Raw genomic sequence first — 12,449 nt, 5'->3', positions numbered from 1 at the left:
CCAGACCACCCTACACGTGCTGCGGCTGCAGAGGCGACAGTGGGGGAATCAGTGGGACTGTGTTAGAAAGAAAGCGGCATATACTCTCATTTTTAAGAGTCAGCACAGGTGTGATTTGCCTCTCAGTTTACACTAATGCAGGGCAGGAATGAAGGCAGGTCAGGCCGGGCCCTAACGTATGGCCACAGCCGGGCTCCTTGCCAGCAGGGAGAGCCGGCAGCCATGCCCTGGGCACCCAGCCGCCGCTGAGCTACCCTGACAGCATGGCCCAGCTGTGGTTGCATCCTGCACATAGCCACCTCCGATACCGAAGCGACCGCTACCCATCGGGGCACCTGGTGCCATGCATGAAGAGCTACTCTCCCCCTTTTACCTCAGGGTCTTTCTCTATCTCCAGCCCTGCTTCCAACAAGTTGCGCTCGTACTCCTCCCGCTGCAGCCGCTTCTCCTCCTCCAGGGCATCCAGTGGGCCGAGCTCGATCACCTCTATCCCCGGCAGCCCCGGCTGCTCCTGGGGGACACGTTGGCCACCGTCCTGCTGCTGTGGCTCAGCACGGCCCTTCTCGGTCCCTCCGTTGGAAACCAGGGCCAAGGAGGCAGATCTGTGTGTCGGCTTAGGTGAGGCCACGCCAGGTGGGTGCCGAGCCAGGCGTTTTCGGTAGTGGTAGGCTAACACGTAGTCGACCTTTCTCTTGCTGTCCCTGAAATGCATGCCACTCGGCGCTGCCTTGTCCACGGCCCCTCCTTGCGTCCCGTCCAGGTAATTGTTTATAATCTGGGAGAGAAACACACGAGTCTCACCGACAAGAAAGCCAAAAAGCCCAACAGGTTGGCTGGCCTGGGGTCTATCTACACACAAGCACATAAAGGTGCACAGAGTCAAAACTGGAGGTCAGCCGGTGATCGGAATGGCCTACAAACATGCTCTCTGCAGACCAGATGAAGTCACGCTGACCTCCTCCGACCAAAAACAAATGAGAGTGGCTAAAGATAGCGGCCTTATCCCAACACGTGGGATATCTGCCTACCTACCTGACGGTCGGGTATGGAGGCACACACCGACGCTGCCTCTATCCCCCTGCATGTACACAGACCATACAGGAGAAGAGTGACTGGAAACCTGCCTGTCAGAAAAGGACCTGGGGGTGTTGGTCAACAGCTGGCTAGATATGAGCCAACAGTGTGCCCAGGTGGCCAAGAAGGCCAACAGTATCCTGGCCTGGATCAGAAATAGTGTGTCCAGCAGGACTGGGGAAGTGATTGTCTCCCTGTACTGGTGAGGCGAACGATTTCCCCCTCCAGTGATGAGACTGCACCTCAAATACTGTGTTCAGTTTTGGGCCCCTCACTACAGGAAAGACATTGAGGTGCTGGAGTGAGTCCAGAGAAGGGCAATGAAGCTGGTGAGGGGTCTGGAGCACAAGTCTTATGAGGAGAGGCTGAGGGAGCTGGGACTCTTAAGCCTGGAGAAAAGGAGGCTGAGGGGAGACCTTATCGCTCTCTACAACTACCTGAAAGGAGGTTGTAGCGAGGTGGGGGTCGGTCTCTTCTCCCAAGTAACAAGAGATAGGACTAGAGGAAATGGCCTCAAGTTGCACCAGGGGAGGTTTAGGATGGATATTAGGAAAAATTTCTTCACCAAAAGTGTTATCAAGCATTGGAACAGGCTGCCCAGGGAAGCGGCTGAGTCACCATCCCTGGAGGTATTTAAAAGCCGTGTAAACGTGGTGCTGAGGGACACGGTTTAGTGGTGGTTTTGGCAGTGTTAAGTTGATGATTGGACTCATGATCTTAAAGGTCTTTTCCAACCTACATAAGTCTATGATTCTATGATACTGAGATTTTGAAATGGAATGGAGAAGTGAGAATAAGGATCACATTACAGACTGGGATAGGGGAAAGGATGTGCTGTGGAGCAAAGCTGGGCAGGGGAGGGAAGCAAAAAACTGTGTGCAGGAAGAAAGGGAAGAAACTGGTCTGTGCTAGAATGGGAGAAATATCCTCAATGTGGTACAAGAGCTGGACAGAAATGCTTTGGAAAATAGCAGGGATTAGAGAGGATATGCCCCATGGATGGCTAAAAATGCTAGCTGATCTGTATTTTAACATATTGTGAAAAGACTATGTAAGTGACCAGTAATTCTGCAAAAGGAATGACTAGAAATCATTCAAATTGCCTACGTTGCGCTCAGTTGCCCCCTCGGACCATCCCTGCCTCCTTGTCTCCACTATCTGAACCCTTCTGGGGTGAAGCTGTTCCAGTGCTAACCCCCACCACCGCACCCCTGCTTGGATAGCAATTCTGTGGCACCAATGTCGAACACTGATATCAAATGTAAGGCATTCACTTTCACTTCTTGTTCATTAAGACGGCCCATATGTTTTCCAAAACTGTTACCAACCACCATTTCCAGCTCAACGCTGTATCTTAAAGCCCTTCACAGACCTCTATATGTGTCATCCATTAGAGTGACACTAGCCATCCAGTGGCTGGGGAACGACACAGAAGTAAACAAATAGGGTTAACCTGATCCAAAGCAATCAGCCTGTAACCTAATTCCAGACATTTATGGTTCCCATAGGTGGCTATACAAGTAAAATCTTGACAGGTACCAGTTACAGATTTCTTTCTCTCCCTATCTCCCTGTCCATTACATGCACCGTTAGTCCTGAATGCAAAGTTAACTAAGCGTACTGTATAGCAATTTTCTCATTTGTTAACACAACATTAATTTTTGAAGGTATTATATAAATGTGCATATTATTATATACCCCAAGTTCTCCCAAATACTTGTTTTTCACTGCTTCACTTCACTTGGTTTCCCACAAAGTAGCTTGCAATCATCATATCACTAAATAAATCTTGTTTTTATATGCATACTACATCGTTCATTCTTTCATGAAATTACCACCGAATAATCTGTTCTGCACATTACACTTACCACACACTTTATGTGTAAAGTGTATATACATTCCCTTTAGGCATATCTAAACTTATACTCCACGCCTCATCCTGGCAGAATATAAAACTGCTTGGGAGACAGCATTTTATTGCAATTCCCCATTTCCACATTCAATACATCTTCATGTAGTACTCACAGGCAGTCCATGCAAACCTCCTGGATCCATATCTCTGCCACAGTGAAGAGAAACCCGTTGCAGATTTCTCGTCTCTCTTCCAGAGGGCTTCACGCTATACAGCGCAGAAGTAGTGATGTCACCACTGCCAGGTCACTGGCACAACGCAATGCATTAGCTGACTCTAGAGAAGAGGAGCTCTAAGCATCATCTCCTCCCTTACTGGCAAGTGTGGGCAGAAATGAGAAGCACAAACAAAACACAGGAGAGGGAGCGAGGAGGTTGGAGAACATGAAAAGTTGCTAAGAGATTTTCCTGTTTATTACTTGTGTGTAGCCAGCTGCCACATCCCAGCCACCTGAGAGAGCACCATAGCAACATTTGATGTTGCTGGAGTTACACAGAATAAAACGATGAGGAGATAAAACAATGCCTCTCTCTCCCTCCCTCTCTGTTGACTCTTTTCCTCACTCTTGGCAGCAAAGTGGTATCCCCATTATTATGGGTGTCTATTGCACAGAAAGCAAATCAAAACTCCCACAGATTTCAGTAAGGACATCTTCTGGCCCTAAATTTGCACTGCTTTCCTCACCATGTGACATTCTGGCACAGGAGGAGTGCACAATGCTCTGCTCACCCTGCGTCAAGGTTCTTCCTCATCACAAAGGTATTAGAGGTAAATTAATGAACATAAAATCCTACTTACAGAACTGCTGAAGGACTCTGTACAGCTAGGTGCTTCAAAAGCTCCATTGATCCTGCTGCCATGAAAGGAATTCCGGTTTTGAGGAACTGTGAGGTATTTGCTGTTGTATGATGACAAAGAGTACCTTGCTGATTTTGCCGTCTTCTGTCTGTTCAGAGTTGGGTGTGAAGACACTAGAGGAAAGTCTGAAAATAAGAGGTAAGTATTGTAATATAAAGCAGTTTTTGTGCAGGTAGTTTCCTAAAGGAACAGGAAATAGGGCAGTTAATAGATACTATTCAACTTCAGATGCTGCGCTTCAATAAATGGAGAAGGGGTGCATACAGCTGCAGAGGAACAGCGGGTACTTACCTGGGTGAACTGCTGGGGAAGGGGGAACGATGACACAACACTGCACTTAGCTCAGCACTGCCCTGGTGGGTCAATAATGTTTTTACTCCTGTCATGAGGTTAGGAGCTGGACAGTCAGTGCTTTGCAGCTAGCAAAGTACTCCCAGGACATGAGCGTGCTGTGTGTCTTAAGTGACTGTGCCCTGGTTTTCTAGGTGCAGTACTCCTGCCAGATGGAAGCCTAATCACTGCAAATGAACTGAGTCACGTTTGCTTACAGCTTACAACTAGGCCTGAAATGGACTGTGTTTCAGCTCTAGTGTGATGTAACCAAATCTAATGGGATCAGGTACAGGTCCAAACTTCTTGCTAATGGTCCAATTCCACTAAGAACTCTTAACTTTTGGACACGTAATGGTGTGCAATTCTCATAAAGTACCTCTAAATCTATGCCTACATGTTTTGGCTTGAGGGACTAATGTCTTGAAACCCTTTCATTTTAGATGTCTTCACCGTCTCTTGTATTGGAAAATGACATGGTCACAAGGCATCATAGTGTAGGAGCTGGGGGGGGCGAGGAGTTACATGACATTCCCTGTTCACCACCGCCACCACCTGCCATAGCGCCGTGTACAGCAACAACAAGATATGAGAAGAATATCTTGGTCATAGGTAGGAAATGCAGAAAGTCAATCCCATACAGGCAGTAGTACAGTGAAAAAAATGATAAAAAAAAATAATGGGGACAGAAACTTTTTTGACATACCAATATTTCATGCTCTTTCCCCCTCTAGTGGTGCTATAACTGAAATGGGGTTGATTGGTCTTTACTTTTTGATCTTTTGATAGATCTTTTCAAGTCTCTTTGAGAAGCTTACTGGAGTGAAAAACTACAGCTGAGTCCTTCAAGCATTAGTGTTTTCTACCAGAGACAAGACGTAGGTGTAGCAGACCCATCTACCCACACAATTAGACCTGCTGCCATTAAACAGACAGAGCGCCATGCCTTTCCAGTCAGGACTTTTGTCTTCCTCTGGAAGAAGAAATAACTGGAACATTCTTCAGCTCCCATATATCTTACTAGGCAATCCTGGGAACGCTGCCGTTTTTTTCCCCCACTTTCACCTTCTGTCTAAGGAAACATGAAGCTTCAACAGCATAGTATGGTTACTTTCCAGTCTGCTGCACTGTGTTATGAGAAAGAAATTTCACCCTTCTCCACAAGAAAGTGCTGGGAAATTTGAGCAGTTTACTCCACACCTTCCTCATGGTGATGGAAGCAGGGGAAGAGGGAAGGCAGAAACAGCTGTGTCTCTTTCTCAGAGTTCATGTGACTGAAGAGTGTTTCTCCTGCATTGCTGAAATAGCCAACTGGTGGCAGAAATACCTTAAATTGCATCTCAAAAGACAGAGCATTGAAGGATGTGTCTGTATGCAGGAAACCTATAGAGTTGTGCAGTGATCATCATCTTCAAATAATTCAAGGAAAATCTAAAAGGATCCATTCTTCTAGATGGTGATAGCAAAACTTTGTCTCTCTCTCTTTTTTTTCCTCTTTTTTTTCCTCTTTTTTTTTTTTATTTGCACAGGGGCAGATTGCTAAAATCTCAAAGTCATATTTCCCCCTTATTTAATTGAATCCTTTCTTTTTTTTTTTTCCCCCCAAAGAGTGTAAGGCAGACATTGTGTCCTACTGCTAATCTTGTATGCCCTCTACACAGGCTGAATCTACTTACCCACAATCACGCACTAAGAGAGGGGCCAGTAAAATGGTAATGCTTGGAGAGGGGGGAGCCTGACCCCTAAATTATTCTTATGTTTTCTATCAATAATGGATTAGGGTCCTGCAGCACTTGAACAGTACCATAGATTGACTCGCCAATCTTCCTTTTCTGATCTCTCAAGGACGCTTGCACTTGGTTTACTTTAATGAAGCACATAATGATGCCACAAGGGAAACTCCAAGCAAAATAATTAATAAGTGAAGGTTTCATTCCCAAAGGCTACACACAGTGTTTCTCCAGTATTTTCAGACTAAGCCTGGGATATCTCACAAGACCTTTGCACAGTCAATTAAAGACCTTTTTTTCTTCCCAGTCCTTTTAACTGGGCCTAGGAAAAAAATCTGCATTTCATTTATAATAAAATGATTTCATTTCCATTATGCTTCCCAACCTCCAGAACTGTGTCACGAACCTGAGGTTAACACTGGTAAGCAGGCGAGGCAGTCAGGGACTTCCAGTCAGAATAAGTTTTTCAATAGAAATGCAATTTCCATATCTGAATTTGGAAGACTCCTGTTCTCCCAAAAGCTTTTCATCTTCCCAGATCAAACTGACTGAATCAAAATGCTTTGTTGTGAATGAGTTCCACATTTGACAGTGCTTGCCTGTGGTACTGCACTCAGTACCTCAGGGGCTTCTGCTTCAGATGCTGCCTGACCTCATTCTACCCTGTAAGCCTTTATGACATCTGGCCTTACATGTTCTCATTCTGTAAATATTCTAGAGGAATTAGTGTCAATAGAAACAAGCTGTGTGTGTATGTATGGGTATATATATATATACAGTTTTATACATGCACACATGCATAGCTTTGGTACAGATATATATATATATAGAGAGAGAGATATATATCCCAGAGAACAGCAATAGAGTGAATCTTGAATTCAACCTGGAAAGCAAATATTCAAGAACTACACTCATTCCAGAAAAACAGCCTGGGAGCCATCCCTCCTGTCAAACTTCTTTAAGTTGTAAATGGCTTCCAAGGACAAGGTATGTCCAGCACAGAGACCAGTGACCAGCTCTAGTTCCAATGCTAATTCACAGCCAGTAATCATCTACTTGCTCACACAGTCTCTCTGCACTCCTTTGCTTCGGCTTTTTGTAAGCTTACAGGTCAGATGCATGTGTACCAATTGACCTCACCATTTGAGTTTCCAGTTCCTTGTCTAAAGTGCAATGATGTAGAAGCTGCACGTACTGCCAAAAGTGGAAGGAGTGAGAGGGTGTATTAAAGGACTGCAATGCTTGTGAAATATGCATTAAGGGACTCTACCTAATTAGGAGCTCTGTATTAAATCCTGAGTAACAGCTAATTATCCGATCTGAGTGGTCCAGATGGTCAGATTACCACAGGCACAACCACTTGCAGAATACACTATAAATGGTTTGGCTACCCAGGGCACAGAGGTTGGCCTGCTTTCATTTATCCTCCTCTCTTTCCGGTTAAGTATCAGAAAATGGGCTGCATTTCTGAAAGACACCACAGTCAGAAGTATACCTGTACTCGCACAGACTCCACTGCAAGGCTGTTAAAAACATCTGCAATTTAGGAGCATTGTTTGGCAAACTTGTTACTCCTTCCACCCTCCAAGTAGGTATGAAAAAGAACTACTTGAATTTACTGTTTCTCTGTAGCTCAACTTAAACATATCTTCTTTAAAGGATATATATAAATAAAAAGATGTACCATGGTTACACATGTGTTCTTTTGGTCCCCACTAAGTTGATGACTTCTCGGTCCTGAACATGCGCATCTAGAGTTGCTCATTTCAATACAGCCGGTTATGCCTGTATAAGTATGCAAGCATTTTCATTGCACTGCTGTTTTCTGTTTTAAACTGCCACCTCTTGTTTCTTCAATATACCAATTATCACCAGACACAAGGGAATGTATGTTGGTCAAGCTTAAAGGAAACAGGCCACTGAGAGAAAATGTCTAGGAATAATTTTTTTATGTAGGAAATCCATTCTTTATTCAATATTACTTGAAGAAAAAGGTGCAGTAGTTTTCATTAAAGATAATTTAGATTAGTGCAGTGTTCTCAAACTCCTTTTTTGAATAAAAGAAGGATAGAGTTTGACCTTTAAATTTCAGATATCTGATATTTCTTTCTTCAGGATGGTTTAAGAACTATTTAGATGTTTAGTCCCCTATTACTTAGCTGCTTCTACTGAAATCAGTCCCATAACTAAACTCAACATTAGACAGTTCCCTCTATAAAGAGTATTTCTTCTCTGGTCGTATTCTGGAGGCTGGGAAGGAAAGAGGAAACAGTGTTAAGTACAGCCAAATGTAAAGGGACACAACTGAGATACTAATTCCTACTCAGAGTATCTCCTTGCTGTGTGTCCTGGAGGCTCAGGATGTGGCATTTCAAACTGAATGTTGGAATGGGGTCCAGACAGGCAGATGCGCCCAGGCTGTCAAAGGCATTACTCAGGATTTCTCATAGGTGTTTTTTCCCTTCCCATCTGCAATCTGAAAGGTACTGTATGAGGACTCAAACCACAGGCTGCAAATTTGGATCTCATGTCTCTTGGTGGAAACTCAGCTGTGGGGGAACAAGTAGGAAGTGGCAAACCTGAAAAAATTATGTTTTCTACTTCTAGCTCCACTTCTTTGTCCCTTTGGTTGCATCCCCAGTTTCATTCCCCAGGAGGTCTGCTAGCCCAGGGCATATGGCTAGGACAATGTGATGAAGATGGAAAGTAGTCAGGGAATTGCATGGGGCTGTGCTACCTATCTTAAGCTTTAGCGGGGCTGTTCCATCTCTGATGTTGTCTTAAACCTTGTTACTTCCTCCAAGCCACACCTATACTTCCATTTCCCAGAAGCTTCCTCTAAGTTCCTCCTCTTCATGGTAGGCTTCATGCCCTCTAATCATAAATTTTCTTTAATTTGTACCATGCTGCGTTAGAGAGCATTAGAGACAATCCAAAAAGCCTTGTCTGTCTTTAATTCCTATGATTCTTAAAAGGCACTAATGGTAGTCTTGAAGACACAGTGGAGGAAATCACACTCTGTTGCAGCTGTGTTGAGTTTGGTGGAGCTGTGCTCAAGAAGTAATTCTGGCACAAGCTGAGCTTCTTCCCATATCACCATGCACTTTGAGACTACAATGATTCAGGAAGCTGTTAATATGCGGTAAACAGAGAGGCTTGTCCATAACCCTCTGGCCCTTTGTGTGAATGCATATTCACTGATTCTTTAAAGTAAGAGTCGCTGACACAAAGGATAATAACAATCCATTTACAATCATTTTCGGGAAAAGGAGGCTCGTGGCCATCTGCTCCACAGGGAAAGGTGAGCCTGGAGCACAGCATGATAGGGCACAGTGACCCCCACTGACAGGAAGACCAGATGCAGAGCAGCAAATCCAGGTCAGGGTCAGTGCTGGAAACAGTGATCAGGGTTGGACACAGCTCAGTAATCCCCCAGTGACAAGGCAGGTCTGAGGTCAAGCTGGGAAGCAGAGCCCCTGGGTCCAAGTCAGGGCCAAACTGGCAAAGGTCCAAGACCTGGTGCAGATGTAGCTCAGCTGCAGCGTAAAACAGGCGGGGGCGAGCAGTAAAGCCTTATCTGAAAAGAAGCTCCCAAGGGAAAGGAGGGCAGCTCACCTGAGCTTTCTTCAAAACAGCCCTGGTTGGTGAAGGAGCTGGCCTTGGACTCAGCCAGCTAAACTCTTTAACATGGCCAACTAAACGCCTAGAAGGGGGATGCACTCCGGGCCCTCACAGTCTGCCCCTGAACAACAGCATTGCAGCACCTCAAACAGACGGGGCAGGCAAGGGGGAGCACGGCTCATTGCTGGCTTTGACTGACCTGAATATCTGTGGTCACAGACACAAACGTACAAACCTTTGATTGTGCTCCTTTGGTTAGAACCTTGTACACAGGAGCCCTCACCTCCAACATTAGGAGCGGGAAGAATGTACCTCAGTTAATGAAGATGCTCATTCACCTCTGGCACATACCATGAGACAAAGAGTCTCTTAAAGGGTGGAAGGCTATGAACCTGAATGGTCAAGAATGAAGGAAACAGAGTAGAGCTGTGGAGACAGGTGTGGGAACCACACAGTACAAAACACAAAACCCTGAGATGCCTTATGAATATTTACATTACCTGAAGAATTAATGGAGCTATATCTATATAACACAACTGTGCATATAACTTTACAGACTCCCCTCCTGTTGGTTTTGGTTGTTTTGGGTTGGTAGGTTTTTTTTCCCAATTCTACTCTACATGTAAAGATTACAGAAAATACCAGATTTTTCCGACATAAAGCATATATCAGGACTAAGTCCAACAGTGAAGGTCCAGAGATAGAAAAAGGACACTGGAATAACTAAACAAAGATCAGCAGTAGGCATTAAATCTAATGGCTCTTTGCACACTGTGGTCTGATATACAAATAATTTTAGGAAGGAGACTGGATGGGAAAGCACAGAAATAGCAGAATTCAGTGAGGTGTAACATAGTTTGGAGTTCATAGCAGAGCTGCGGCCCCAGAAACAATGAGATAATGTGGAAAGAACCACAGAGCTTTTGACTGTAGCAGTAAGGTAATAGTGACACAGTATCAGCCCTGAACATTATTGTAAGCTTGTACACTGGGAACTCAAACACAAAGGTTTTATGCACTGAGCAGATTTGTTCCTCGCATATGGGAACTGAAAGCTCACTGCTGCACATTGTCTTCTGAAAAAGGATAACGCTCACTCCCCCCAGTTGCATTGCAATAAGGCAAATGCAGGTGGAAACAGCAGAAGTCCAGCACACGACATTTGCCTAGCGATTGTCTTTTCCACAAGGATCACAACACTGACCCACAGCTGCACTCCCGAGACTTCAGAAGAAATGAACTCTGCATGTTTTGTCTCTGAGCTGTCTGCATGTAACCTGGGCCACAGATTTTTCTTTTTGTATTTCCTTTTTTGAAAATGTCCTGAAAGAAGACAGATAAGTCCTTTCAAAGTATTCCTTTCTCTGTTACCCACCCCCTTTCCACCTATTAAACTTCATAGGCAGCAATTAACAATGAAGCAGAGAATAAACTTACCGGGTTTGTGTGTTTCCATGTTGCCTGGAGGTTTGGCTGGAAGTTGCGTCAGTGCTAATAGGATGTGGCTACACTGACCGTGTGCACAATCTGCTTCTGCCCTGGCTTAAGTAGTGAACAGCACTAGCAGCTATTTCCATCCTGGCTTGATCCTGCTGTCAGCAAACCACAAACTGAAGCTAATTAGCGAGACCTTCTGTTTTCGTGATTACTATCATGGAGGAAAGAGAGGGGACAAGGAAAAACTCCCATGACCTGAGAGGCCATGGCAATTCTCTGCTGGAACTTCAGCATCTTGTCTTCATGCTCCATAATGCCTCAACAAGCAACGTAACAAGAGACATATCTTGTCCTAACTCCCCAGAAGGCAGTGGAGGAAAGGAAGAAAAAAGCTAATGCAAAACCAGCCAGCTCTGTCCCAAAAACTGTTATTCAAGGATTAGACTATCCTGGAGGTGGTTTCTGTGGGGAAGAGTGTCTTTGCTGTAAAGCAAAGCTTTACAGTGCTTCCAGGTAGGAGGTAAGTGCAGAAACCTTTTTATAAGGCTCTATCTCAACTACTCAAGTTACCTTACTGCCTGGATGCAGCACTGTCATTCCTGCATGAAATATTCAGGGGATTATCTTGTAATCAACTGTCTAATCAGAACGGGTGATGGATCCTGCTTAGCCTGCAACCTTATTATTTAAGCAATGTATTGGGAAGAAAAGTTGTTGATGACTAATACCATCTGAGAAAGGACTTTTATCTGCTAATGATAATTGGAGGGAGGTGTAATTATTTGGAGTTCAAACCTTTTTCTTCTTTTAGCCTATTTAGGACACTACAAGAGTTTCACTAGAGTGAGAGGGGGAAATGGATTTATTCAGTGACTGAATAAAGTACAGTGTTTCTACTAGCTTGTGAATTAGCATCGCGCACTGTGTCATGACCAGCAAGAATAGCAGTTTTCTATATCACAGAGAAATGTACAGATGTACTGTGGCTAAACTATCAGTCAAAGATACTGAGTTTATACAGGGACCGGTGTGGCTGTTGTGTCCCAAAACTTGGGCTGGGTGCTGTAAAACTTTCCCAGCAAGGCTAAGAAATACACATGCTGCTTTAAACTCCAGACAAATTGTCATGAGGTCGTTTCCCTTTTAATGAAATGACTATAGTCAGACCAAAGAGAATGAGATTAAATTAGATGACTGCGTTCATCTGTTTATTTCAGCTCAACTGAAGTGCCATATGAGGAATTTTATGTGTAACCTACGTTAATGCTGTATGCCTGGTTTTACTTAAAAAGGAGAGAAGTTAGGACCCCAGACTCCATCTTGAATGGCTTTATACAGGTCAGTCAAACTTTTCTGTGCTATGATTTACCCCTGACAAAAGGGGAAAAGTAATGATTAGGGTCTTTATGCATACAGGGAAGGTGAGTACTTTTAAACGTTACAGAATACTTTTTTAATAATTACTTTTCTATTCACATAGAATAATG

The 12,449-nt window shown here is 44.3% G+C and overlaps 1 protein-coding gene across 1 annotated transcript in view; it reads right to left on the bottom strand.

Moving 5' to 3' along the window:
• ANO2 (anoctamin 2) overlaps positions 1 to 11,002 on the bottom strand; it is a 190,129-nt gene extending 179,127 nt beyond the window's left edge. Inside the window, exons 1-3 of the mRNA XM_054213085.1 lie at positions 10,963 to 11,002; positions 3,785 to 3,969; positions 374 to 775 (exon numbers count right to left, since the gene is read on the bottom strand). Coding sequence (XP_054069060.1) covers positions 374 to 775; positions 3,785 to 3,969; positions 10,963 to 10,981 — 606 coding nt within the window. The 5' untranslated portion in view covers positions 10,982 to 11,002. The remainder of the gene's footprint in view (positions 1 to 373; positions 776 to 3,784; positions 3,970 to 10,962) is intronic.
• Between the last annotated feature and the right edge of the window lie 1,447 nt (positions 11,003 to 12,449).

This window comes from Rissa tridactyla, chromosome 1 (genome assembly GCF_028500815.1).
Source record: "Rissa tridactyla isolate bRisTri1 chromosome 1, bRisTri1.patW.cur.20221130, whole genome shotgun sequence".
In the NCBI taxonomy this organism is placed as follows: domain Eukaryota; kingdom Metazoa; phylum Chordata; class Aves; order Charadriiformes; family Laridae; genus Rissa; species Rissa tridactyla.
Note: the sequence above shows the minus strand (reverse complement) of the source record. Positions and strands in the feature narration are given on the sequence as shown.